General features: G+C 49.2%; 4 protein-coding genes and 1 pseudogene across 8 annotated transcripts in view; 2 read left to right on the top strand and 3 right to left on the bottom strand.

Moving 5' to 3' along the window:
* The window catches only part of UTP4 (UTP4 small subunit processome component), a 34,250-nt gene extending 34,002 nt beyond the window's left edge, over positions 1-248 (bottom strand). The window contains exon 1 of one of the 3 annotated variants that reach the window (XM_049864027.1): positions 56-248. In XM_049864027.1, coding sequence (XP_049719984.1) covers positions 56-223 — 168 coding nt within the window. In that variant the 5' untranslated portion in view covers positions 224-248. Of the gene's footprint in view, positions 1-37 lie in introns of all 3 variants that reach the window. The other 2 variants (XM_049864030.1, XM_049864029.1) reach the window with 2 other exon arrangements.
* Positions 146-8,935, top strand: CHTF8 (chromosome transmission fidelity factor 8). The gene is made up of 4 exons (XM_049864036.1): positions 146-228; positions 7,867-7,924; positions 8,186-8,303; positions 8,711-8,935. Exons 2-4 carry the CDS (start codon positions 7,902-7,904, stop codon positions 8,933-8,935), a joined length of 366 nt encoding a protein of 121 aa, XP_049719993.1. The 5' UTR covers positions 146-228; positions 7,867-7,901.
* Positions 5,716-5,815, bottom strand: LOC126065223 (uncharacterized; annotated as a pseudogene).
* Positions 8,932-11,397, top strand: DERPC (DERPC proline and glycine rich nuclear protein). Its single transcript, XM_049864035.1, has one exon. The coding sequence runs from the start codon at positions 8,932-8,934 to the stop codon at positions 10,573-10,575; it is 1,644 nt and encodes a 547-aa protein (XP_049719992.1). The 3' UTR covers positions 10,576-11,397.
* Positions 10,967-26,297, bottom strand: HAS3 (hyaluronan synthase 3). 3 transcript variants are annotated; one of them, XM_049864033.1, is made up of 5 exons: positions 24,333-24,506; positions 23,734-23,881; positions 20,015-20,650; positions 15,968-16,069; positions 14,160-15,119 (listed from the first exon to the last, which is right to left on the bottom strand). In XM_049864033.1, the coding sequence occupies exons 3-5, from the start codon at positions 20,648-20,650 to the stop codon at positions 14,196-14,198; spliced, it is 1,662 nt and encodes a 553-aa protein (XP_049719990.1). In that variant the 5' UTR covers positions 23,734-23,881; positions 24,333-24,506; the 3' UTR covers positions 14,160-14,195. The 3 variants fall into 3 exon arrangements, with proteins under 3 accessions (XP_049719991.1, XP_049719990.1, XP_049719989.1); XM_049864032.1 differs by lacking the exon at positions 23,734-23,881 and having other exon boundaries at positions 24,333-26,297; XM_049864034.1 differs by lacking the exons at positions 14,160-15,119; positions 23,734-23,881; positions 24,333-24,506 and adding an exon at positions 10,967-11,074 and having other exon boundaries at positions 20,015-22,498.
* Positions 26,298-27,089: the final 792 nt, after the last annotated feature.

Raw genomic sequence — 27,089 nt, 5'->3', positions numbered from 1 at the left:
CCTCTCACACGCTTCTCAAACCCCTTCCCCAACTCACCCCCTGTCCCGCGCTCACCACTCTCCGCCCCGGTCCCACGTGCGCGCGCGCTCTCGTGCTCTGCCCCGGAAGTGTTCGCGACACGAGGCCGGAAGTGCGCAGGCAGTGCTCGCGGCGGCGGCGACGGCGGCGGGAGGTTCGGTTGTCGCCCGTTGGCCGCGCGGCGCCGCGCTCGGCGGCCGCCATTGCAGGTCAGGCCGCGGGCGGGGGGCGCGGGAGGCCGCGGGAAGCGAGGAACAAGCTGGGGATGGGGGCGAGGGCGCGAAGGAGCGGGTAGCTAGGGAGCTGGAGCCGGATGGGGCGCGCAGCTCGGGTAGAAGAATGGCGAGCAGAGGGGCGGGGAGCGGAGGGGCGGTGGGGAGGGGGGAGGGGCGAGGAGAGGGCCGCGCAGAGGTGGGGGCGAACCCAGAGGGGCCCCGGTGGGAGGGCTGGGAATTGTGGGGGAAGGGAGGGGTGTGGAGACGGAAGGCGGAGGGAAGGAAGGGAGCGAGTGGGGCGGAGCGGAGCGACAGAAGGGCGGAAAGGGTGGCCGAGCGCGGGCGGAGGACGGAGAAGGGGGCGGCGCGGGCCGGATCCTCGAGGTATGTGCGGGCAGGGGCTCTTCCCCGGGTGGATGGGAGCCCGACACGCGAGGCTTACGGGAGTGGGGAGGACTAGGAACCCAGGAAGTTGCGAGGATGGCAGAAAGATTTCGTGGGGGGGGGGGCGGGGGGAGGCCAGGACTGTTAGGTTTTTTTGATGGGACATTTTAAATCATGGGGTGGGAGGTTGCTGGGAAAGTTAATTTGGAGAGCCGTTGGAAGGAAGAGACAGTCTGGAGAGTGATTCCAGGCTTTTTGGGGGGTGGAATAGAATATGTGAGAATGGGGGGGGTGCTGGAGGAGGAAAGTAACTTTAGCATGGAAGGGCGAACAGGGAACAGTTTGTAGAATGAGGGTGGCAAAGTAAGAACGTTTAAAGAGTAATTTTTGGGAGGATGTGAGCGGTTTGAAAGGCCGCTCCGGTGGGAGGTGTGGAGGAGGGCAGTTTAAATATTAATTCTTTGGGAGCTAGGAAAAGGGGTTAAAGCGCTTGGAAAGCGGGCCCAGCGAAGCTGTAGGGGTAATTTGGTGGGGTTGGAGAAGAGGGGGGAGCGGGTTGAAATGTCCCAGAAAATAGGAGGGACTAGAAATAGGAGGAAGTGTTTGTAGCGATGGGAGGGGGCCAGGGGAAAGGGTGGAGAAGTTGGGAGGCTATGGGAGGAGAATGCAGCTTAGAGGGAAACCTCGAGCAGGGCTAGAAAAGAGGGAGCTTTCGGGAAGATAAGGCACCATAGCAGTAAGAGGAGGAAGGGCTGAGAAAGCTGCAGAGTAGCAGAAGATGGAGAAAACTGGAGTAACTCAGATCGACTGAAGCCATCTTTTCCACCCATTGTCTACAAATGCCAGTAATTGATTCCCTTCAACATGGGAATCCTAAAATGTAATGGGAAAGTACCACGTGTATGCATAGTATCCACACACGGTTTTGAACACACTCTTCACTAATGAAAAGTTTGGAAGCATTCAGTTCCACTTACCCTCAATAACCCCCTTTTGGAGGGAAGCGAACTTCTCATTTAGAAATAAAATTTTAGTACTTAATGACATAAGTGTGTCGAAGACAAGATCCCCTTCAGTCACAAAACCACAATAACACTTCTAATAAAAATAATCTGTATTCAGTTGTATATAAAACTTCTTGAATTTTTCACTTTGGTGGAAAGGCACAGAAATAGTCATATGTAGGGAAATGACCTTCCAGAACTTAACCCCTGAAGCTATCTGATGAACCCCGATTACCATCTTTCAATTACTCTCCCATTAAACTTGATTTTGTTCTGAGGACTTGCCACTCTTACAGGATGTTTTGGTTCACTATAAACATTAAAATAATAACTGTACAGTGCAGTGTTAAGACGTTCTAATACACTTGTACTAAGAAAATGCCACAATCTTCTGGGTAATAATAATGGCTTGACCCCAAAGGCGTACCATGCATTAGGCACTGTGTTTGGGGCTTGCGTTCATTACCTCATTTAATTCTTAAAACAGCCCTTTGGGATAGGAGCTTTTATTATGCCCAGTTTATCAATGGGAAAACAAATTTACCAGGAAAAATTAACTCCTGTCACACATAGGGTAAGTGACAGGATCCAGGTTTCTGACAACTTGAGTTCTTCACTGTATTACTAACCACTGGGTGTAGTCCCTTGGACAAAATAAGAGCTCAGTAAATGTTTTCGGACTAGCAATTTGCAGAAATATTTTGTGTTGTGCGTTTAAAAAAATAAAAAGTAATAACTTTAGAGTTAAGAATTTGAAAGTTAAAGCATTGATTTCTTAAGAAGTTGAAAGGTTCTAATAAAAACAGTTCATGAAACATTGTTTAGCTCTAGTAAAATTTTGTTAGTTGTAATTAGGTTAAACTATTGGATCAAAGGCCCTTGTTTTGTTAAAAGCCGTATGTTCTTTTCACTTAGGAATATACCACATTTCTGCCACTTCTTTGGGGGCAGCTACCATTATGTGGAAACCTTGCTGGCATAGTGGTTAAGAGCTATGGCTGCTAACCAAAAGGTTGGCAGTTCATATCTATCAGATGCTCTTCGGAAACTCTATGGGGCAGTTCTATCCTGTCCTATAGAGTCCCTATGAGTCAGAATAGACTCGACGGCCGTGGGTTTGGTTACCATTATGTGGGTCGTTGCTTGCATTGTCCCTTGATACTGTCCCCTGAAGACATTAGTTATCTTAATTTTTAACAATTCCAAGGCAGAATTAAAAAAACACCAGAATAAGAGTATTAAATTTGGCCAATTCATGAGAACTTGTGACAAAGGATGTCCACTATTCTCTTGGCTTATTTTTCTTTAGACTATAAAGAACAGAGATTTAGGGTTAAAAAAAAAAAATCCTGAGGGTGATAGTTCTAGGTGTTTCAAAGACCTAAGTATCATTGATTGGATATGATAAAAAGTAGGTTTACTATTTAACTGCCTACCCCACAGATGTAATAGATACTTTCATAGCAAGTTAGAACATTTTCCCCGTAGTTTACGTATTTGCCATTTTGTAAGAGATACTGTGAGAATAATTGTAAAGCCAACCAGATTCCTTATGGAAGTACTGTGTGAGAGGACTGCAGTGGGGGGCAGTATTGTAGAGGGGCTAGGGCTCACATTCCAGCTCTACCTCTTAGTTGTGTGACATTGGACCAGTTACTTAATCTTTAGCCTGTTTCCTCAGCTGTAAAATGGGAATGATAAAACTGTGTCTGCCTCATAGGGTGGTTGTCAGGATGTGTAGCTTTGTGAGAAATGGAGCTTTTTTTGGTACTTGTTATAAAGATGATGCTCTGGACTCTTTCCTTTTTAAGAAATCATGTAGCATTTTGACTTTTTTTAGGTTCTTTATAATAATTTTAATACTTACTAATTTTAAAATAGAGGTACAAGCCAAATGGCAGTTAAAGTGTATCTCAGGTAGGTCTGATTCCAGCCAAACCTTCTAGATTTTGGTTAGGGCTCCTTCTGGGGGTCTGTATAGGTTCTGAGAACGCTGTTCCTTTGCTGCTCTATGGCTGGTTCAGAGGTCACTAGGACCAGTGTTCTGAGATGCAGCACTTTACCCAGGACCTATAGACTGACTCCAGGTCTTAAGACTGGGGATGACCTAGGGCAAATTTAGATAAGTAGAAAAATTGAATCTACAGGAAAGTTGTTTTTTTTTTTTTTTTAAGGAAAAAAATCTAGACAAGAGTTAAAATTTACAAAGTGCTTTAAAAATAAGCTTCCTTTTCAGAACTAAAGTCATTTGACTAATTTAGGAATATAGAGCTTTCATACCATTTAGTTTATTCAGCTATGTGAAGGCCCAGAAAAACTGAGTAGAAAACATTTTCCCTCTTGTGAGAATGGAGGGTTGGGGGTGGACAAATTTATTCATTGCGGGGGTGGGGGTGGGGGAGAGGAGGTTTAGTTTTCTTCACATCTTCCCGTCTCTTCAAGACTACACTCTAGTTGTAACCTATGAGACTGATACCACTCTGAAATATAATGAATTTAAACAATCGTTTTGAAAAGCTACATCACAGAAATTTCACCCAGGCTCTAAATTTACTTTGTCAGCCTGGAATTGTTGTTCTTAACCAAAGACAAGTTACTCGGTCCTAGTCAAATCTGGGTTTGAACTCAAGGCTCTTACGAGAGAGGGGCTCTTCGATTGACTCCCTTTTAGTTTCATGATTTGATGGTGTATTCACCATGCAGTGCCTTTGAATGTTGCTCTAGTCGTCTTTAAGTATTTCTTATAATATGTGAATTGAGACTGAAGACTGAGAGATCTTTTTGTTATACAGAGAAGTTTCATTTTAATGTTATATTTGTTGTAACTACTAGGATTATTTGTTATTACTACTAGGATTTGACTTGTATTATACTTCTTCCCTACCTCTTTTTCTTTTTTCCCTACTGTTTCTGCCTACTCTCAAGGGGATGGGGACAAACTGGGCTGCATATTCTCAGATCCCTGGAAACCCTGGTGGCGTAGTGGTTAAGAGCTACAGCTGCTAACCAAAAGGGCGGCAGTTTGAATTCACCAAACACTGTGGGAACTTAGAAACTCTATGAGGTAGTTCTGCTCTGTCCTATAGGGTTGCTATGAGTCAGAATCAACTCGACGGCAGTGAGTTTGGTTTTTTTACACTAAATACATAGTTCCTGCTGCTTCCACCAGGTGTGCCCTTGTGAAGTACCCAGGTATACCTACCCACTCTAGCCCTAAGAACATTTGCCTAGAGTGGTAAGGAGCAAGAAAAGGAAGAATAGAATTCAGGTATTATGGACTATCTCAAGATGCTAAAGTAGAATTTTTAAATTCACTGAAGGGATGCCCTTCTCTACATTTCTTAATAACTTGGTAAATACACCCTCATGTACATAAATGTAGCCAGTTCGGCCTGCAGGTTCCTATGAGCTAGACTCCTGTAAGCTGGGCTCCTTCATTTGTATGCACGTTGGCAGCATCCGAGTAGGTCTAGCACGAGAGAATCCTGACTGCGTGCAGCAGCAGAAAGGTGAGATTGCAGGCAACAGAATCCTTGTTTGCAGGGGCATTGCTAGATGTCTGCCTTATCAACAGATATACTTGGGTAAAGGTGTGTGCTCATTGAAGCACCAAGGGTTGGTATGCAAGTGTGGCTACTGTGTCCCAGCTCCCCGAAAACTGATTTCCTTGCCGTACTTGGGCCACAGTTTTGAATTCCTGTTCTAACAGGAAACTGTCAAAGTGGGGGATGCACTGAAATATTTCTGCATTCCCTTTGCCTAAACAGTCCACACATACTCATCTCAAGCATGTGATCAGAAAGTAGGTGTTTTGTTTTGTTTTGCTTTTTCTCTTTTCCTGCCAGCGCTCTGATACAAGAGGATAGTGTTGCCTTCTGACTCATTAACTTTAAAAATCTTCATCTCCCTAGGATGGATTGAGAAGGCATTTGTGTCCCTGGGTTGCCTCTCTAAAACCACCTGTATTTTACTGTAATTTATATCCATCAAGGAAAATATACTGCCTTGTCAGTCATCAAAAGCTTATTTACAAGAACCTCTTCTCAATCTCTATGTATTGACCTTGAGGAACTTCACAACTTCTCAATTTCCAGTTATTGAGCCTTTTTTCATGAATTTGCTTGTGATCCTTGTGCAGGGGCCATGCTAATTGTCTCTGTATTCCAGTTTTCATGTATGTGTTGCTGAAGCAAGTGCTATTGAGCCTTTTTTGATTCATGGTTAAAATGTACCCACCATTCTTTTAAGCTACAGTCATAATAAACCCAGTGCTGTCGAGTCAATTCCGACTCACAGCGACCCTATAGGACAGAGTAGAACTGCCCCATAGAGTTTCCAAGGAGCACCAGGTGGATTCAAATTGCCGACCCTTTGGTTAGCAGCCGTAGCACTTAGCCACTACACCACCAGGGTTTCCATATAGTCATAATATTGCTGTGGAAATGCTGGTTTATCTCACCCTCTAAAAAATCACCTGTTCACCTGAATAGAACTTGATGGTATTTAAGCGTGTTTTGTTTTTTTTTTTGTATGTCAGTCATATTTGATCATCACAATAGTTGAGTGAGTTGGATGAGCGAGGTGTTAGCCCCATAGTCATTAAGTGACTTGTGCATGATCACACAGTGAAGAGCTCCGTAGCTACATGCTGGAACCTGAATCGAGGCCTCCTGACTGTAAATTGTTACCCTTTCTCCATCGAGAAACCTTAGAAGAGAAGGATTTTACAGCGTTTTGGTGGTTCTATAGATGTTAGTGGTGGAGTCTCCTTATCTGTGAAAGAATCTTTGGCCTCCTGAGCTAGTGCCCTACCCTTTCTCCGGTGGTATCACAGCCTGTGCTGCAGAAAGACTGGCTTACTTGAGGTTCCCCCATTGTCCTCTTGCACGTCCTGAGGTCTGCCTCATGCCTTGATGCGTTTTCATGCTCACTGGCACTTCGTTTTCTCCTTTGCGGAGGCAGAATTGGGTCGTGATTATTAAGTGTAGTTAAAGTCAGATAGTCTAGGCTCTAATTCTGGCTCTACCAGATACTAGCTATGACCTTGGGCGAATGATTTAATCTCTGTACGCCTTAGTAGCCTCATCTGCAAGATAGGGATAAGTACTCATTTTATAAAGTTGTTATGATTGAATGAGATACTACCTGTATATATGCACAGCATTTGGTCCATAGTAAAATAAATGATAGCCACTATTCATATTTGAATTTGAAGTCCAGTGAGTTGACCAACTCCATGTTCCCTAAGTGTTTGGTGTTCTAGGAGTAGAGGTTCTGCTGTCCTGTAAGGATGCTTGCAAAATGCTTTTCCCTGGAGTTCCTTTTCCCAAAATGAACATTAACATAGAAGTAAAGAAACCTATTTAACAGTTTAATCAGGTGTTATAGTTGAACACAATTACAATACCTATTAACCTTCCATATTACGGTTAGTAAATACTGGACTGTTAACCTTTCCTTTAGACTTCTATGTACATTGGAAGGGCTTCCAGAAGCTGCCCTTTAAATCCCCTACTGCCCAGGCCCCGATGAATCTATCCTTCCCTGAAAGACACAAGCGCAAGTGAAGCCAGTTGTTTCAGCGGGAAAGGTCCCGTTGTAACCCATTCTTGTAGAGTACACCAAACTTGCCACCAGGTGGTGCTGTTGTATAAAAGTTGATTATGTGTTGCGGTATATTCGTATTTAAGTCAAAGATGATCAGAGTGTTTGATGAGTCACATCAGAAGTCAGGTTACCATTCACTAAAGTTGTCCGAAGGACTTTTTCAGTTCTCTTCTTGGCTTTATTTTTAGTTAAAGGAAGTCCTTTGAACGTTGGAATATAAAATAGCCAAAGCAAGAAAAAAATAAAATCTGAAGAATTCCTTCATTTTTAAGAAATACAAAGAGTAGAAAATAGTCTCTTTGAGGAACCCTAGTTAGCATAGTTGTCAGGGGTGTGGGCTCTGCAGTATGTACACGTCTTAGGTTCACATCCTAGCTCTGACCTGCTAGCTGCACAATCTTAAGCACAATTGTGATGCCTGTTAATTTTCCATGCTGTGGTATGGGTCACCACTGGTGATCTGAAGCAACCTTAAATGTATGATATCCATCACAAAACTTAGACCTTCTGGGGTTATTAGGAGAATAAAATGAGAAGATGTGTCCAATGCACTTAGAAAATTTCCTGGTACACAGTGATTAATATTTGCTGCCATTATTATGATCCTAAATCTTATTTCCCCCTTCTCTTTCTACAGTTTCTTTTCAGTTGCTTTTTAAAGACAGAAAGCTCATGGTACAAATTGTTATTTCCAGGTGAGTACATTTTGAGAGTTTTTCATTTAGCTTGAATGGTTAGGATTATATAGGTTTGTGGTTTTCCTGGAAGAATCAGGGTCCTCAGGTGCATCTCGCACAAATCCTCGCATTTCAATCTCTAGCTCAGTACCTAGTATTGCTCAGTTTCCCAAGGACTTGTGCTCAAAGAAGAGTTCCTTTGGCCTTGAATGGTGGTGTAGGACACTACTCATCCTTCACCCCTCAAAAATATTGTAACCGCCAGCCCTTTGCTTGCAGTGCTGGGGCTGGAGGCCTGGCAGAATGGGTGCTGATGGAGCTACAGGGGGAGATCGAGGCTCGCTACAGCACCGGATTAGCTGGAAACCTCCTGGGAGACCTACATTACACCACTGAGGTGAGGGGGCTTTTCTTTCCCTGCCTAATGCCTCAGGAAAGCAAGCTACACCAAGGTGGTGCTCCCAGGACCCAGAGTGAGGACTGCCCTCAGGTTTGTTATTCAAAGTCTAGCTAATCTGCTGAGCTATCTGCTTGTTCTCCTCCCCCATCTCTGCAGTAGCAGGGAGATTTTGTCTTGGGAAATCTGGAAGGATTGCATTTCTAAAAGTGGAAATTCTCTTGCGTGGGGCTAGAAAGCGTGAAAAGGGCTGGAGGGTGGGTTGTCCAGAGTGGCTGCTCAACAATGGTAGAGCCAGACCAGGGAAGGGAGGTGCCAGCATTGCCTGCCAAGAGCAGCTTCAGAAGGCACCTGTGTGTTATGACCTTGCCCTGAACCTCAAGCATCTTGTTCTTGTTCTGCCAAAGGGAATCCCTGTGCTGATCGTGGGGCATCATATCCTGTATGGGAAAATCATCCACCTGGAGAAACCTTTTGCCGTCCTTGTCAAACACACATCTCGGGAGCAGGACTGTGATGAGCTTGGCCGCGAGACTGGCACCCGGTACCTGGTGACAGCACTCATTAAAAACAAGATCCTTTTCAAAACCCGCCCCAAGCCCATTATCACCAACGTTCCCAAGAAAGTATGAAAGAACCCCGGATTTTCCCTAGAGAGCGGCCAACTCCTTGGACTCGTGCTCCGCTGCCACCCCGCGGACGGCTCGACGGCTCACTGGGACCACAGGGGGGTCCTGTTCTGAACACAGGCCACCCACTGGGCGTGAACTCAGATCCTTTCCTTATGGCAGCTGGTTCTCTTGGTGGAACTCTGGCCCCATTTCCAAGGAATCCATCTCCTTTTCCAACTCCATCAGGCCCTTTGGCTTCAAATCCAGCGCCCTTCCCTGCTGGTGCTCGTGACCCAAGTATGGCTTCTTTTCCAAGAGGGATGAACCCCACTGGCACAGGCACAGTTTCTTTCCCAAGGCCAGGTGGTCTCTTGGGCTCGGGCCCAGGCCCAGGCCCAGGCCCAGGCCCAGGTCTAAATTCTAGAGCAGGGGCTCTTCCAGGCCCAGGGCCTCTGTCTAACCCAAGATTAGGAGGTCTCCCAGGCACAGGTCCTATGTCCAACCAGAGGACAGGTGGTCTCCTGGGAGTAGGTCCTGACCCCAGAAGTGGCGGCCCCATGGGCCCTGGATCTGGACCCAACTTGAGAGCAGGTGTCCTTTTGACCTCTGGGAATGGTCCTCCCAATCCTAGGCCAGTTGGCCTTGGCCCAGGACCAAGTCCCAATTTGAGATCAGGCTTCTTAGGTACAAATCCTGCTCCCAGGTCAGGTATGTTTCAAGGCCCAGGCCTTGGGCCCAATCCAAGAGCAAGTGGCCTGGGCCCAGGCCTTGGGCCCAATCCAAGGGTGGGTGGCCTAGGTCCAGGCCCTAATCTGGATGTCAGAGCAGCTGGTGGCCTCTTGGGCACAGGATCTGGTCTTAACTTAAGAATGGCTGGACCTCAAGGCCTAGATCTTGCCCCCATTCTAAGAGCAGCAGGTCTTCTAGGAGCAAATTCAGCTTCTTTCTCACAGGCTTCTGGAAACATGGGCACAAGCCCATCCTCTATGACAAGAGTACCTGGCCCTATAGGCCCAAATTCGGGTCCTGGCTCTCGGGGAATTGGCTTTCCAGGGTCAAATCCATCTCCCATGTCACGGGCTCCTGGCCCCATAGGCCCTAATTCAGCTCCTTTCTCAAGGCCAGCTGGCCCTATGGGGATAAATGCCAATCCCTTCCCAAGGGGAACCAGTTCAGGGGGACTGAACCCAACTGCCTTCTCTCAGTCATCTGGCTCATTGGCTTCAAACCCCGCTACCTTTCAAAGGTCTGCTGGCCTCCAGGGCTCAAATCCAGCAATTTTCCCAAGGGCCTCTGGGCCATTAGGTCCCAACCCAGCTAACTTCCCAAGGGCCACTGGCCTGCAGGGTCCAAGTCCAGCTACTTTTCCAAGGTCTACTGGCCCATTAGGCCCTGGTCAAGTTGCTTTCCCCAGGTCAGCTGCTGGGCCCCTGGGCTCTTCTCCAGCAGGCCCAGTGGGTATCAACCCAGCTCCTTTTGCAAGGCCAACTGGGACCCTGGGTCTAAACCCTGCTTCCTTTCCAAGGATGAATGGCCCTGCAGGCAAGAGTTTGGTCCCATTTCCTAGAGTGGGGAGCCTCCCTGGCACAAACCCAGCTGCTTTTCCCAGAGCAGGGGGTCCAATGGCTACAATGTACCCAAATGGAATGTTACCCCCTTAAACACAATTTTCCCTCCAGGACCACCTTGGTGTCCAGGCATTGTGGTTCTGGACAGGGGCTGTGGTTTAGGTAAAAGGGTAGGTATGAGCTGTGATCTGAAGTACATAGCTGAGGCTCAAGTTCAGATGAGCCATGTTTTTCAAACTCTGCTTCTTTCTTGACTGAAGGTGAAATGTTATTTGTGGGACATGGACTTTGGCAGGTGAGACTGATCCTGGCTTTGAGAGAATCTCCAACCTTGCAGAAGCCTGCTGTGCTTTTGTCCCGTGGCTTTCTGCCTCTTATTTCTTACTAGTTTCTTGAATTGTTCTTGTGGACTTTTCCTCAGGGATACATTGGCCTGCAGGTCCCAATTCATATGTATTCCCCTGCTCACCACTGGAGAATCTGCTCACTGCTCTTTAGAAATGTTGTATTGGTGAACGGACCTTGCTTCGGTAGCTGTGACCTTGGCAGCTTGGACCTGGTCATCCTCTACTGCCGTACCTTTCCTTGGGGGCTTGAACACAGAACAGGAAGGTGGGCAACCACTTCAGAGACCCACCAAATACAGTTTCTGCCTGACTGACTGGGCCTGAGGCTACCTCCTCTTGGGACTTAGAGGAGGCCAGAATTAAGGCCCCACTGCTCATCTAGCTCCCTCTCCACTGGTACCCCAATCAAAGAACCTCAAAATTTAAACTGATGTGGGAACTGGGGTGGGGGGTGGGGTAAAGGGGAGAAATCACTGTGCTTTTGTTCAGCCTGATGTGAAAGGATGGTTCGTGTTTTTCCTGCATTGTATCTTTTCTTACTGTTTCTTTAATAAATGGGACAAGAGGGCTGCTCCTGTCACTCCATTTTGTTACCTCCCTCACAGGGAAGGAGGCTTACAACCACTTTTAATTGTTTCATCTTGGCCATAATCCTACATTATCTGTTAGGTGAAATATTTTCACTTAAGGAGGTTTTTTAAGGAGGAAGCAAGTTTTGGTTTTTGGCCTTAATGCTGGCTCCCTCATCTGCCAGTTATTTACTAAAGACCCTGTCCGCCTCTGCAGTAAAAGTTAAGCCACCTTAATTAAGTGCACTTATTACCAAGGTGGTTCTACTGTCTTCCCCAGATCTAGAGACAGCTGTGACAACTTATTTTTCTTTTGAGTTCAACTGAAATTACCTTGACAAAACTGCGTTTCTAACTAAAGTGCCTCTTTTGAAACGAATAAAGTACTAGCTTTCATTAAATACAAAGAGGGAGGAAGTAGCTCAGAAATACCAGCATTACATGAGAATCTTTATTTTGACAAATAAGTGTAGTATAAAAAGTTTGACCTGAAAAGTAAAAAAAGCAGGTAAAAATAAATACATTTACAAATTACCATAGAAATAATACAAAAGAGGGTTAAAATTCTCAAAAAATGAGGAAAAACCAAAATGTGTCCAATTGTATAAAGGCTCTTCCCTTGCAAGAAACAGGGAGAAAGCTGAAGACCCAGTTTGGTTTTTTTGCTGCTGAAAATTGTACAAAATAACTTAGAAAAACCAGTCGAGGTCAAAAGTTGTAAGCCTACTACCTGTACTTGCCTACTTTTGATCTGAGGAAAGTTAACTACAGTGCAAGGCAGAGCTGATGGTAGGACAGCCAGGAGTTCTCCGTCTGGAGTCCAGCTCCTCTATTAACCTTCAAGTAAAAGCTGAAGAAAAACAAGCCCTTAGTGAAGTCTGAGCTCTGCAGTTGGCTGACCGGATTTCCTCCATTGTAGTGCTCAAAATAGTTTTACTTCTTGGCTAGCAAAAACACGGAAGAGCCTGGAACAACTGCCTTTAGCAAATGACTGCTGCTGCTTCCCAGCCTTCATGGGTTGGGCCCATCACCAACCAAGCAGTCTTGTCAGAAACTCAACGTATGTGATGCAACAACTGTCAGCTGCACCTAGAAGTCCCTTGAGTTTAGGGGAGATGAAGGAAAGCACCAGAGTTTGCCCATCTTGGCTCAGAGCACACTTCGTTCTTTTGTAGGAAGCACCTGGGTACAATAGAGACTTGCCGCCTCAGCTACTCTGTATTACTGCTGGTTCTGAGGGGTTAACTGGCCCCTCTGAGAATGGAAGTTTGAAAAGAACAAGCAATACCTAAGATCCCAGGTTTCAAACTCAAGAGCTGAAAATAGCCTGGATTGCAAATCACTAGAAAATGCCTCCCTCCTTCGCCCCGCCCCCCCACACCCAAAAAAAGCTGATGGGAAGACTAGTTGGAATCAAGTAGCCTCAAGAGGCATGAGTGAGAGGGAGAAAGCAAGAACCTTAGGATTTAGGAAACAATTCATCTCCTAGTTTGGTTTCTGGAAAGAAGCAAGCAAATGCAATAATGACTCCAGAATCTGGCTAAGAATTCCCTGGAGAAGCCACTGAGTATGGACAGTCTCAAAGATGACCAGCTTGGGTCTGAGAATTCATTTAGGAACACTGAAAAGCTTTCACTGGAGATGATTGTCAAGAACTGTACACTGAAAGCCACACATGCTAGCCACCTGCTAAAGAATCTCTGTCCAAGCACTTCTAGGATTGCAGCGAGTTCGGTCAGAAGTTCCTAATAGTTCTTCCCCTGTGTGCTGAGGGTAGGCTTGCCTATTGCAGAGGACCTTTAAGAGCCCAAGTTCTGCCCCAGTTGCTATCTTGAGAAACGTAGCCGTGATGAGAATGGAAGAGGTGACTAGTTAGCCAAAGAAACAACCCTTAAAGGAAATGAGGCAAGGAGGCTGTTAGACCGAGATCAGAGCTGAATTTGAAAAGGAATTCAGGGGTGTATATGCACCTGAGACCTCACATCCTTTCTGAGCATGTTGAGGTTTAACTTTCTGGTAGACAGCCAATACATCTCCCCAGCAGAGATCACTGACAAGCTAGAAGTCTGGGCAGTTTCTACCTGGAACGCATTCAGCCCAAGACCTCCATATAGCCCTTGGCCTCTAGCACCATCAAAATCTCTTTGTTCCTCTTGGCACATTTTCCTTTTCAACATACATATATGTACATGTTTAAAAGCTGGTAAATGCTAACTCCCTTTTGGTTGAGCCCATCCCTGGGATACTGAGATGTGGGGTGGGTACATCACACCATAAAGCACCATTCCTAGACCCTGTTTTCTGACGCCCAGAACTCTGGGCCTTGTATCTCAGGCACAATCTTATTGCATTGATGACTAGATGGAGGTGAGGGGAGTGGGCATTACTAGGTGGCCCAGATTTTTCAGTAGGAATTCTCCTACTACCTCTGTTGTATTCAGATGAGCTAGGAGAACCCTTCCCACTGGCTGTGATTGTTCGCTCACCCATCAGAAGTTGCCACTGAATAGAACTTAGTGTTTGGTTTAGCACACTTCTGAGTTTCCTCTGGATCCCAGGGGGAGGAAGTAGAAATCCCTTTCAGGGGCCACTGCCTATGTGCAGAAGCAAGCCACCAGGCAGCCTGGAGAGCTGCCCCAGGCCATACTGTAGTAGTCATTCTTTGCACTTTAGATTTGTCCATTAGACCATTAAGAAGTTAAAACACATCACTCCCTTCTCCCTCCCACCCTATCTTTTCTATTTCCCTTCCCTCCCTTTTCCATTGCACTTTTTCCCGCCCTGATTGGGGGCTATGTCACACCTCAGCAAAAGCCAAGCTATACTGCTCTGGCTTCTTCCCACATCGCCGAGCGATGATGGCCAGATAAAGCATGAGGAGAGCCACCCAGTAGCAGCCATATAGGATAGCCCCAGAGACAAGAAAGGCTAACTCTGTCTCACTGAACAGGTCTTGACAATAAGCTGTGTAGGCCAGCCCCCCCAGAAGGACTGCCACCCAAATGGACACAGGGATGAGGCCAATGAAGTTTACCACAATGGTTTTTCGGCCAGAAGTGCCCCAACCAGACTTGTTGATCGTAGCAATGGCAAAGATCTTGGCCGGCAGGAGACTGGACATATAAAGAAGGGAATAGAGAGACATGAATATCATCTCTGCATTGCCCCGAAGGAAGCAGGCATAGGTGGCCTTGATAATGCCCACCAGCTGTACCGTCAACAGGAAGAGGAGAATGTTCCAGATCCGACCACGGTAGAAAAGCTGTATGACCGTGGCAATGAGGAAGAAGGGAAAGAAGCCAGTAACCACTGATTCATAGGTCATCCAGAGGTGGTGCTTATGGAACCACATAGAGTTGTAGAGCCACTCCCGGAAGTAAGACTTGCTCCAGCGGGTCTGCTGGTTAAGCCACCGGAGGTACTTAGTGGGGGTCTCTGTGAGGCACTTGGAGCGTGCTGTGTACTTAGTCCGGTAGCCAAGGCTCAGGACTCGGTTGGTGAGGTGACGATCATCCCCAAAGCTGCACTTGCTGCCTAGGAACTTCTGATGGTACCAATCCTCCAGGAATTGCTGTAGGAGACTGTTGCGGTACATGCCCAAGGGCCCGCTGATACACTGCACGCAGCCAAAGTAGGACTGGCAGGCCCGCTCCACGTTGAAGGCCATCCAGTATCGCACACTGCTCAGGAAGGAGATCCATGAATCATACTTGTTGAGGATCTGCAAGGGAACCAGAAATGCTGGGCCTCACCCTGAGGACATGAGCCCCATTCTGCAGCCAGCCAGAGGAGATGGAAACCAGGGTGCTCATAAGGCCTCCCTACCCGGGTTCTGTGGCCCGCTGCTCAAATTCCTAGCCATCAGTTCTGGCCCAGCTAGCCCTGGAAAACCTGAGGCTCAGAGGAGCCAACCTCTCCCAGTTACTCTCCCCAGCACCAGCTCCACTCCCCTCTGTCATGTTTCCCAGTTCAATTGCTTTAGTTGCCAAAAAGCCACCTTCAATTTCAAGAGGCAGCCTGTGGTGGTGAGGAAGGCTTGAGAAAGATGCAAAGCAAGCCCCCACCATGTGTCCTGACCTTCTGCAGACAGAAAGCTTCTAGGGAAGATACGGTTATGTTGCCAGCAGTATCTCTGGAAAAGATCTGGCCCCTAATTCTTACCATATTGCCCAGAGCTCTTCAGCCCAAGTTCCCTAAGAGCAGAGCTTCTCAAAGGTCTAACTTTGGAGCTAATATGCTGCCCTGCCTCATTTCGTGCCTTACTTTCCCAGGGACATCGGTGTCTTACTTGTTGCACCACCAACCAAAAAGGAACCATCCTCTGGGATCCATAGCTGTAAAATACTAGCCTCTCACAGCGGTAGTTTCTCTCCATACCTGTTAGTTATTTTTTTCCCCAGGTTGAAAAAGAGCCGGAGAGGGGTGGGGTAGCAAGTGAAAACTCAAAGGGGAAACCACGCCCCCACACCCTAGGAAGTCAGGATGCCCATTTCTCAGGCATATCCAATTGGAGTAAGAAACAAAGAGACCTGATCCCCTCAGCCCCAGCAGCCCCTGGTTACTTCTTACTTGGACATCTCCCCCGACTCCCCCTACTTGGGGATCCTCCTCCAGGACACGAAGCATCTCGATGGTACACGCTGGATCGAGCACAGTGTCAGAGTCACACACCTGCAGAATAAGTAGTGCACTGTCAGCCGGTTTTGGCCTCAGGCCAACACACGCACACAACCACACGCGCACACACACACACCCCAGACTGCTTTCTGCCTGAGGGACATAACCTCCATTTACCTGACTCACTTCCAGCCTCTAGCAAAGACATCTCTATGCCACATGAGAAGGGGTGAGAGGCATAAGGCAGGAAAATAAGGAAAAGGAGAGTTCAAATACCAGGCTTGACAGCTGCTAGGCTGAAAGGGAGAAACCCAGGAGATTGTGCCTGGCCTGGGAGGGGAGAAATTCTTAGCACTGGACAAGTTTGTAGCCCTTACAGAGCCAGGTTCCACAGAAATGGCCTCAAAATATTTCCAGCATTCTTGGGTAGAGAGGAGGAATGAGTCACTGAAATCAGGTGACAGGTACAACAGGCGAGACAGAGATTCCTCAGAAGGCTAATGAATGGCTCCTGCCACAGGCTACTGACCCAAGCTGTCCCATAGGGACGGTAACAACAGGCTTCCCCTTTTCAGCCTCTGGCCTGGAGAACCCACAGCCTCAGTGGCAAGGACCTACCCACAGTCACAGGCCCCTCCTGAGACCCCTATAGGTGCCAGGCCTTCTAAGCTCCCTCAACACAGACTCCCCTGGCCAAGTCTCTAAAACCAGGGCCCCAGTATGGCCAGGGCCTGCTCTTGCCCAGATTCTGCTCTAAATGGGCATGGGAGCTGGCAGCGGCTGCCTCCAATCAGACTCTGAATCAAGCCCTGTTCTGCCTGCCCACAGCCCTAGGAAGGCTGATGGTCCAGTTCTAACAGGGGCCCCATTATTAGTTGAACCTGGGCTATGAACACTTACCCTGGTGGCTGACTCCTTGCCTGTTTTGTAAAAAACTGTTGAGATGGTACAAAGAGCCCAGGTAACCAGTGGGCAAGGAAAATGGTTCACTGACCCCTGATTGTGTTCTTGGTTACTGTTCACGGAGTGTAGTATTCACAAGTGAGCCAAAACTGTTCTGCAAAGTTCTAAAGCCTTTACTTACTAAGGTTGGCAAGTAAGAGCCCAATAGGCTGCAGCAAAGAGGCTGCCCTGACACTCCAACCCCACCCAGCTTTCCCTGTCCATGTTGGGAGACAGGGTAACTGTCATGGATTGAATTGTGTCCCCCCAAAATATGTGTATCAGGGAGATGAGAGAGCAGAGGGGGTCAGAAGCTGGCCGAATGGACACGAAAATAGAGTGGAGGGAAGGAGTGGGCTGTCTCATTAGGGGGAGAGCAATTAGGAGTATACTACAGGGTTTATATAAATTTTTGTATAAGACTGACTTGATTTGTAAACTTTCACTTAAAGCACAATAAAAGTTAAAAAAAAAAAATATGTGTATCAATTTGGCTAGGCCATGATAGTGTGATTGTCTCCCACTTTGTCATTTGATGTGATTTTCCTGTGTGTTGTAAATCCTATCTCTGATGTTAATGAGTTGGGAATAGTGGCAGTTATGCAATGAGGCAGGACTCAATCTACAAGATTGAATTGTGCCTTGAGCCAATCTCTTTTGAGATATAAAAGAGTGAAGAGATCAGAGAGACATGGGGACCTTATACCACCAAGAAAGCAGCACCAGGAGCGGAGCACATCCTTTGCATGGAGAAACTCCTAGACCAGGGGAAGATTGATGATAAGGACCTTCCTCCAGAGCTGACAGAGAAAGCCGTCCCCTGGAGCTGGCGCCCTGAATTTGGACTTCTGGCCTATTAGACTGTGAGAGAATAAATTTCTCTTTGTTAAAGCCATCAACTTGTGGTATTTCTGTTATAGCAGCGCTAGATAACTAAGACAGTGGCCAAAGACAAGCAGCAGCAGGACGCTGAAGGGAAACTAGTCATAGCCATCAGCAGAGATCCCATAGGCTGCGTCCCTCACACGTTCTTCTTCCTTCCTCTTCACTAGACCCATCCTTGCATTCTGACTCATGCCAGCAAAAGTACCAGGGGGAACCTCAGGCCAGACTCCCACGGCCTCCTAGGCTTACAGGCCTAGCTTCCCAGTGCTGCTACTGTCACCACTCCTTCCTGCCCTGACTTAACCTGCTTTCATTCTGCTCTGTTCCTTTACCCCAGGGAGTCTTTTCTAGCTGAGTATAGATAACCATGAAAGGGAGAGCTCATGTGCTGCCTGGGTTTCCCTACTGGCTGGGGCAGGGTTCTCTCCTACAGACGGAAAGACACACACTGCAGCAGCCTGTCAGAAGACAGGCTGAGATCCATTAAGCATTCACTGGCTCTAGCCAGGGCAGCCTCTAGGCAGCGATCCAAGGGCCATAAAGACAAGGCTCAGGTGTGATCCTGGCAGGACGTGATCAGGAAAGGAAGATGTGTGGCAGGGCAGGTTTAAGGGGATTCTGTGCTTCAAGGAAGTGAATGACAAAGTCACTGTGTCTTGAGCATGTGCCAGAGCTCAAAGGCTTTTTCTAAGCCTCGTGAACCTCCAGGAAAGGTTCACAAAGGTCCCTTGACCCCAGGTGAATTTGTAGAAGCAGCCAGCCTTCTAGCCACATATCCCTCCCTAGAGGCTGGGGAGGTCCTTGGGCCTAGGAAGACAGAAAAAGATAAACGTACCAACTCTCATGTGAGGATACAAATTTCAAAAAGAAAAAAAAATCTGTGGCAAGTTTAGGTGGGTACAGTATTAATAAAAAACCAAGCCCATATAAACCAAAAACCAAACTCACTGGCATCAATTCTGACTCACAGTGACCCTATAGGACAGATTAGAACTGCCCCATGGGGTTTCCAATGCTGTAATCCTTAGAGAAGCAGACTACCACATCTTTCTCCCATGGAGCGAATGGTGGGTTCGAACTCGACCTTTTGGTTAGCAGCTGAGCATGTAACCACTGGACCACCAGGGCTCCTTGGGTACTGTACATGAAACGTAAAGGACTCAATATGCTGTCAGGAAGGCTGAGCTGGTACACAGGTGGGCTTCCAGAGCACCCATTGTTCATTCAAGCATTTACTAAGGAATGGGCAAAACCCTCTGCCAGTTGCAGAGGACGGCAGAGAGAGGAACGGAGGCAGTGTGGATGCTGGGACCAGAAGTCAGGGGCCCTGGGTTTCAGTTTCTACTCAGTAATAAAATGTGTGAGCTTTAACCCTCTCAGTTCTAAGTTTTATTTGAAATACAACCTAACACAATTTCCAGGCTGGTGTCAATGACCTTTTGATTGGAAGGAAGCTCACCTGCCCAGGCTGCTGCAAAATCAAGCCTGCAGATGATTGATACCTGTGTCTCCACAGCCCACCTCACACACACAAACCTGACACCAAGAGAGTGGGACTTTTTTGGCCCATGAGTATAAAAAACAACAATTTTGAGCACTTTTGAGCAGGATTTCTTTTGATCTTCAACCATATTTGTGTATGAACAGACTCATCCCCACATTGCCAATGGTGAGGCATTACAGCATAATGGATAACAGCAGACTCGAGACAGACTGGGCTCAAGTCCTGGCTCTGCACCTTTCTAGCAGTGAGACATGAGGCAAGTTACTTAGCCTCTCTGAGCTTCAGTTTCACCTTCTATAAGGGGATACTTATCCCCAAGGAGTACTATGAGGACTAAGAGAGCTAATATGTATCAAGTGCCTACAACAGTGCCTGGCATAAAGGAAGTACTAGGTAGCCATTAGCTACTATTATCATTTGGACACCAGTTCAGAGACCTGTCCAAAGTCACAGAGCTAAGGAACAGCACAACCAGAATTCGGTCTGGGCTGATCTGACCCCTAGGCTGTTGTTCAGAACCATTTCACCTTGTTGTCTTCTTAAATGCAGAGGAAGGGTGAGCACAACAAACATAAGGGGTCTAGACTGGATCTAACATTCCTGGAGAGTGCACCTGACTGGCTGGGCACATCCATATGCACACCCACCCCCTGGAGAGGCCCCCTTACCTGGATGTAGTCCACCGAATCTCCAAGGGCCTTGAAGGCTGTGTACATGACCTCACGCTTGCCTCCCCACTTCTGCATGATGCATGAGAAGGTGCTGGCCCGCACCACATCCTGCACACGGTGCATGCCCTCCTGCAGGCTGGTCTCAGTCTCACCCTCACCCACCTCGTGGAAGTTGCTGCGCCACACAAAGAAGCCAGCTTGCTCGGTGCCACCCAACACCTCATGGAAGATGTCCAGCATGTAGGCGTCCTCCTGGCGATTGCCATCCACCACCATGACCACCTTGAGGTTAGGGAAAGCGATGCGCTGAGCCGAGCGCAGGCACTTGCGCAAGTAGTCAGGGTCCTCCTGGTAGGCGGCGATGCAGAGTGCCACTGAGGCCCGTGGCAGAGAGGGCAGCTTCAGCAGCCGGCCAGCCTGCCGCATGCGTCGGTGCTCCAAGAAGGCAAACAGGCTCTGGATGAGCAGGTGCAGGCCCAGGATTGCACCATACAGGCCAAAGGATAGGTAGTGCTTTTCTGTGTGGATAAACTGGTAGCCTGTCACATAGGCTGCCAGGATGCCACCCAGCACTGCTAGGGCAAACAGGCTGGTGCCCACCACACGCAGGGCTGTCGTTAGCTGCACCGGCATCTGGCAGGGAAGGTGGGAGATGTGGGGTCAGGCAGGAGGCAGCATCTCCAGTCAATGGGTATGGGGGCCCCATAGCAAGGGAACTGACCCACTAATAAAAATGGTTATCAATTATTGAGCACGACTATTTTTAGATTCAGAAGCCAGGCTACTGGAATTCCAATCCTGGCTCTGCCACTTCCTACCTGTGTGACTGTGTCCTTAACCTCTCCCCTTAGTTATTTCATCTGTAAGATGTTGATTACAGTACTAACCACACAGCGTCTTGGAGGATTACGTGGGTTGTATATGTAAAACACTTAGAGTAACATTTATTGTTAGACAAACCAAAGTCCAAAGAGATTTATGTGACATCCAACTGGTAGATGGCAGAGCTGGGATCTGCCTGAGCCTGACCCAAAGCTCTTAATAGGTAAGCTTTAGCAGGGGTGAGCCATGAGGCCAGAGGCACCTCTAAGCACCTAAGGGGCTAGCCAGGGAGGAGGGGTTAGGGCAGGAAGAAAGTCAGTGTGACCAAGAACTTCTACCTGCCCTGTACTCACAAGGGGACTGCACTCTGGGAGGCGACTATCTGCCAGTAAAGCACAGCCAACAATGGGGCCCATGAAGAAAGTCAGGGAGGAAAAGAAACAGTAGGAACCGTATAGAGGTGTTAGAGGAAAAAAGAAGGGCCTCCGTTTCTCACAGCAAACTCAGTAAGAGAAAGTTTCCCTGTGTTCTCTGCTTTCTCACCTTTTCCTCATTTACATGAGAGGCAGGAAATGAAAGGGAAAGCAAATGGGAAAAACAGAGGAGTGAACAAAAAGGAAATGAGAGCTGGGGTGTGGACAGTCCTCCTGGAAGGCCAGCACTCAAGGGCACAAGAGAAGGGAACTGCAGCTGCCACTGAGGAGCAGCCACTTGGGGCACCCCATCCACTTGGTCCTAGTGTCCATGGGAAACCTCTGCGCTCACCACTCATCCCAGCCACACCTGGAAATGCTGCCAGGTTTCCCTTTTCAACTAAGACAGGCTCCTAGCATCTGCCCTGTAGGGAACAACCCAGCTTTAATGAAAGGAGCTCAGGATTTGGCATCAGAAGACTTGAGCTTGAGACATAGCCTACTACCCCTTGGCTGCCTGACCTTCCCCAAGTTCTTTCTGAGACTTGGTGCCCACATCCCTCCAGTGGGGGTTCTAATGGTTTCCTGCTTCACAGGTCTCAGGTAAATCATTTTTCTGACACTGGGAGCACTTCCAGAAGTGCAGGGCTACCCATGTGGATAGAGCCCACGAGAAGGGCGGGGCTGGGAGACCCCAAGCTGAATACAGCTCCCAGCTCTCCATTTGGACCTAGGCTTCTCCCATCCCCGCTGCTTGCCACCTACTTGATATGCCCCCACGTTTACATACAATGAAGTCTCACTTCGAAGCTTGCTCCAATTCCAGGTCTCACTGAAAAGACGCCTCACCCCCCGCACGAACACACCTTCCTGCCATGGGAACGGGCTGTTCCACTAGACCCTCTCATATGGGAGGGGTGGGGAGAGACGCAGCACTGCTCAAATCAGCCTTCCAGCAGCTTGGGTCCGGAAGGAGCTGTTGGCAGCCTGGCCTCTCCGGGAAGCTCGGCCTCTGGGCGCTCTGCCCCGCCATCTCGGGGAGACTGCCGCGTGCTTCCTCTGCAGGACTTCCAGCCCTCCGTGGCCCCCCTCCCTGCACAAGCCTGCGGCACAGGGGTCCCCTCGAGCTTACATGCAGAGGGGGCGCTGCGGGCCCCGCTGCTCGCCTGTACTCTGGAAATGGGCAGGGGGCGCCAAGGCCAGCCCAGCAACCTGCCGGGCGCTGGCGCCCCACCTCCGTGCAGTGCCCCCCAGGTTAATGCAGCCGAGAAGGCACTGGCTAAGCTTTTCTACACGCCCACCACCCCCCTCCCCGCCTGAGCCTCACCTCCCGGTGAAGGCGGTGCCGGCCACACCCACGAGCGGGTTTCCCACGACCTGGCCGGGAAAGGAAACCAAAACCCAAGGAATCACAGACCAAGCCCCTTGCTCACCTCCCTGGAGCCTCAGCTACCTAGGCAAAGTGTGCCTGCAGACAAAGGCAGCATCCCCAATGTCTCCGGCCCCTTATTTCCCTGAAGGAACTGGAGGCACTGCCCAGGCACCCCCTCCCCACAGAGGACCCAAGAAGGTCCCGCAGCCGGAGACCTCACGTACAATCAGACGCTTGTGCAGGCTCCGGCTGAGGTGCCCCTGTCCAGACAGCGGGCCGTGCACCCCAAGCCGGCGGAGGGGGCTCCCAGCAGCCTAGACCGTCCCCCGTCCCGCCCCCCCGACCCCACTTCGAGTAGACGGAATCCACCGAGCCCGGCCCACGCAGGCTAATGTGAACCTCAAGGGCATGAGGTTGGGGGTGCTTCTCAAGGCCAGCCCTCGGACGACGGAGGGTGAAACCCCTAGCCAAGGAAGCAAGCGGAACTTTGAGGGGCTGCCTGGTTTGCTGCTTCTCTCCAGCTGACAGGTGCGCCCTGCTGCAGGGCCCACATGCGGCAGGATGGAAACTTGTGCGCTGGGCGCGGGCTCCTTCCTTCACTCCCGGGCGCCCTCCGGCCCCTCGGAGCCGGTGAAAGAAGGAGAGCCCAGTCCCGCGGACACGTGCGGTGGTGGCCTGCGAGGACCGAACACTAGTGATCCGGCTTATCCGCAGGAACTGGGATGCCAGGGACCTTGGTGCCCGGACAAGTACGAGCCCTCAGGCAGGTGGGGGCCACTCCAACCTGCCTTGTGCCCAGTGCCATCCTTCGCCTCCTGATTCATTCACAAAACAGGAGCCGGAAGGGAGGAAAGGAGAGGCTGGAGGAAGAAAGGGAGGAGGGGTCAGTGGAGAGGGGGCTGCAGGATCCGCCACGGGGAAGCCTGGGATGCCGCAGCCCGCAGCCCTTCGCTCGCCTCCCACTGGACGCTGCGCTCGTGAGGCCGGGGGAGCCGGTGGGGGTCCGGGGGCTGGGCCAGAGGCAGCCCTGGAGCCGGCCCTCCCAGGTCCCCAGCACAGCTCCCGCGCGGCCGGCCCCTCAAAGGTGCCCGCTCCAGCCCCGCGCTCACCGTGCCGCCGGCTGCCGCGCTCCGGTGCTCAGCAGGCCCGCGGCTGCTCCATACCCCTCCTCCCGCTCCCTCGCCGCCGCGCCTCCTTGCACAGTGCGTCGCCGCCGCCGCCGCCGCCGCCTCGCGCTCCGACTGACGAGCCCTGGCCCTGCCGAGCCGCCTTTAAGTACCGAGCACGTCCCCGCCGGGAGAGGCGCCCTCCTCCGGCCCTGGGGCCGGGAAAGTTGGGAAGAGTGGGAGGGTTCCCCCGAGAGCTGCGAGGGAGCACCCACTTCCCCGCTTGCTCAGAGGGAGCGCCCTGCAGCCAGCGCTCGGCGGGGGCTCTGGGCTCGCCTTGGGTGCGTCTCCTCCAGATCCCAGAAACTCGCACCCTCTGCGCCCTGAGCCCTCTCAGAAACTGGGTTCCCCCAAGGGGGCCGAAGGCTGAGCTGCTCCGCGTTCGCCCTAGGGCCCATCTGCCGGGGGTAGGGTTGGGAGTGGGAAGCGGTCATTGTGCCCAACCTAGAAGCCGAAGCTCTGTGAGACTTCCAAAACTGTCCGGTCCCACTTCGGTCCCCCTCCCCTAGCTCCCAGCTTTCTAAGCCTCGAAACCTACTCACCGTGCAAACCCGACGAGCCGGTGGAAACCTTCTCTCGACTTCTGCACACGAAGGGGCTGTTCGTTGTACAGGGTACTCGCTAAAACCAAGACCGTAGAACTTCCCTGCTGGCCAGAAAGAGGAGCAGGACAGAATAATTGTCCAATATAAAAAGGCTGGTCAAAGAAGGTGTTAACAATTGTGACAAGCTTAGCTTTGAATTCCACAGTGGGGCGCTGATGACTTTAAGGCTGCAAAAGCTGCAAAAGGTTTGGCAGAACCTTGAGTGTCTGGTGTCTTAAAAGCAAAACCAATTCTTCCCTCTTCTTACACCTTTATTTCTGACATCCACAACCTCCTAAATTCCCAACTGACCTTATCTCCAGTAGTTTCCAAATCCCCCAAAGCTGGTGTTAGACTTCGGTGGGGTGAGGTCAGTGAGAAGCCTGGAGTTGCTAGCAGAAGGAATTTTAGGACCACCTGCAGAACTGAGTTTCCATGTCTCCAAAAAACTTGGAGAGAAATTATAATTAAAGACTAGTAAAAAGTGAATTTACATATCCTCCAAACACACCTGAGATCATTTCCATCCACTTTTTCTTAAGCTGCAACACATTTACAGGAACATAGTTGTAGTCTACAAGCAGCTCTTCTTAGGGGCTGGTGCCTGTCCACCCTCACTCATTCTGGCCACAGAGCTCACTCAAGTCTCCCCAAGGCAAACAAAGACCCTGTGGCGCACCTGCTCCATCCAGCATCCCATGGTGCATTAGAAAAATCAGATCATTTCACTTTTGCTTGAGAAAGTCATCACTACTGTGCTACATGGTTTAAACTGTTTTTGTTGTTGAGAATATAGACAGAAAAAGCATACACCAATTCAACTGTGTCTGCATGTACAATTCCGTGACATTGATTACATTCTTTGAACTGTGCAACCATTTTCACCCTCCATTTCTGTCTGAGTTCTCCCTCATTAACATAAACTGACTGCCCCCTAAGCTTCCTATCTAATCTTTCAAGTTGCTGTTTGGTTTAAACATTCTTTTTCGACTTTTTTTTTTTAAACTAGTGTCGAACTCCCAGTGAAAATGTTTTGAATTTCAGACCCTCTGAAAGGCCCTGGTAGAGGTATTAACACAAAGGTAGAGTAGCTGGTACCTTAGTTAAGAGGAGAAGCTCTGAAGATGGACAGCCAGTTCTGCCACTAGCTGGGTGGCATTAAGCCTCAGTGTCTTTAACCCAGATATGGGGTTGAGTATATACTAAGTGCTCAGTAAATGTTAGCTGCAGTTCGCCTTGGCCAGAGAGCAGCACCCATTTGCTGTTGCTGTGGATTCTCGGTGTTCACTTGGTGACAGGAGGTTCAGAGATCGGTATTTGACTTGGTAACTGAACGATGCCTGCTGTCCTGGCCTCTGTTGCACTGTGGACTCTCGGAGCTCTGGATCACCTTCTCTATGTCCTGGGCATCACACTACCTGAAGTTGTCAAAGACCTTCCACCCAAAATTGCAATTTGCAACGTTTCAGGTGAGAGATCTCAAGCAGGGGCTAGGCAGAGGCAAAAAGGAGTGCGTATGCCTGGTGCGGAGCACATGCCCCCTTTAAAAGATCAGCTCTCTGAGAAAGTGAAGGGCCCTTTTTTCAGCATGGCCAGATGCTTTAAAGAGAAACCAGAAATCCAGATTATTATATAAAATTTCCCTAAGTTTTAAGTGTTGGCAACTAATTCAAATGTTAAAAAAAAAAAAACACTCTGCAGGCCAAACAAAATGTGTCTTTGGTCACATCCAGCCAACTGGCTGCTTGTAAGTACCCTATTTAGAAGCTCAAGGAACGGAACAGCCAGTTTGGAAAGATCCTTGCTGCCTGCAGCACAACAGCAACATGACTTCTCTGGGTGCAAGTCTCTCTGGGGCTGGTCCAGGGTCATCTCATGCCTAGTTCGTTTCTAAGGCTCCAACTGTGTCCCACAAAGGAGCCGTAGTGGTGCAGTGGTTAAGCTCTTGGCTGCGAACCAAAAGGTCAGCAGTTGGAACACACCAGCTGCTCCTTGGGAGAAAGATGTGGCAGTGTGCTTCCATAAAGATGACAGCCTTGGAAACCCTATGGGGCAGTTCTACTCTGTCCTGTAGAGTCGCCATGAGTTGGAATCGACTCAACAGCAGTGGGTGGGTGTCCCCCAAGGCTTATTGTCTATCTCACTCTGCTGCTGCTGCAGTGAGTTTTATAGGTGGTGGGCCGCGCAACCTCACTGTGGTCTATTAAAACCTTCTAAATGAACAGGGGGTTCAGATGCAACATCATGACAGCAGCAAACACCCTGCCCAAACCAGTTGGCTTTGCCCCCTAAATGACTCCCCTTGGGAGTAAATTCTGCAGGGCCAGGGACCTGGTGTTATGAGGCAGGTAAGAGTTTTTACCTTTGTGGCTAGTCTGTGCCAGGGAGGATTTGCCTGTAATTAACATCCAGTTTATGGTGCCCTATTTGCATTCATCTCTTCAGGGGGAGGTGGAGGGGGAGTCTCTTTAAGGGGCTGATACACTAAAGCCCGAGTTTATCTCTGCTTACCACTAGGGATTTAGAAATAGGACTAATTCCATACCCAATCACTTAAAAACGTGAATTCCGATGTTGCTGAATTGGCTGTTACGCAGGTTCCAGAGGATAAGCTTCCCTATCTGGCTCAGTAGCAGGAGCTACGTGCTGCACTTCAGCATTCCTTTAGCAAATACTGAGGACCTGCTCTGAGCAGAGAACAGTATTTGGCGTCAG

Source organism: Elephas maximus, chromosome 21 (genome assembly GCF_024166365.1).
Source record: "Elephas maximus indicus isolate mEleMax1 chromosome 21, mEleMax1 primary haplotype, whole genome shotgun sequence".
NCBI classification, from domain to species: Eukaryota; Metazoa; Chordata; class Mammalia; order Proboscidea; family Elephantidae; genus Elephas; species Elephas maximus.
The sequence above is the reverse complement of the archived record's forward strand: the minus strand, read 5'-3'. Positions and strand labels throughout refer to the sequence as shown.

Coding starts and splice junctions, on each gene's coding strand:
- DERPC (XM_049864035.1), top strand. CDS start 8,932: ATGAAAGAACCCCGGATTTTCCCTAGAGAGCGGCCAACTCCTTGGACT.
- CHTF8 (XM_049864036.1), top strand. CDS start 7,902: ATGGTACAAATTGTTATTTCCAG. Junction 7,925..8,185: donor GTACAAATTGTTATTTCCAG/GTGAGTACATTT, acceptor CTTTGCTTGCAG/TGCTGGGGCTGGAGGCCTGG. Junction 8,304..8,710: donor ACCTACATTACACCACTGAG/GTGAGGGGGCTT, acceptor GTTCTGCCAAAG/GGAATCCCTGTGCTGATCGT.
- HAS3 (XM_049864032.1), bottom strand. CDS start 20,650: ATGCCGGTGCAGCTAACGACAGCCCTGCGTGTGGTGGGCACCAGCCTG. Junction 16,070..20,014: donor ATTCGGTGGACTACATCCAG/GTAAGGGGGCCT, acceptor CTTATTCTGCAG/GTGTGTGACTCTGACACTGT. Junction 15,120..15,967: donor GAGTCGGGGGAGATGTCCAA/GTAAGAAGTAAC, acceptor GTTCCCTTGCAG/ATCCTCAACAAGTATGATTC.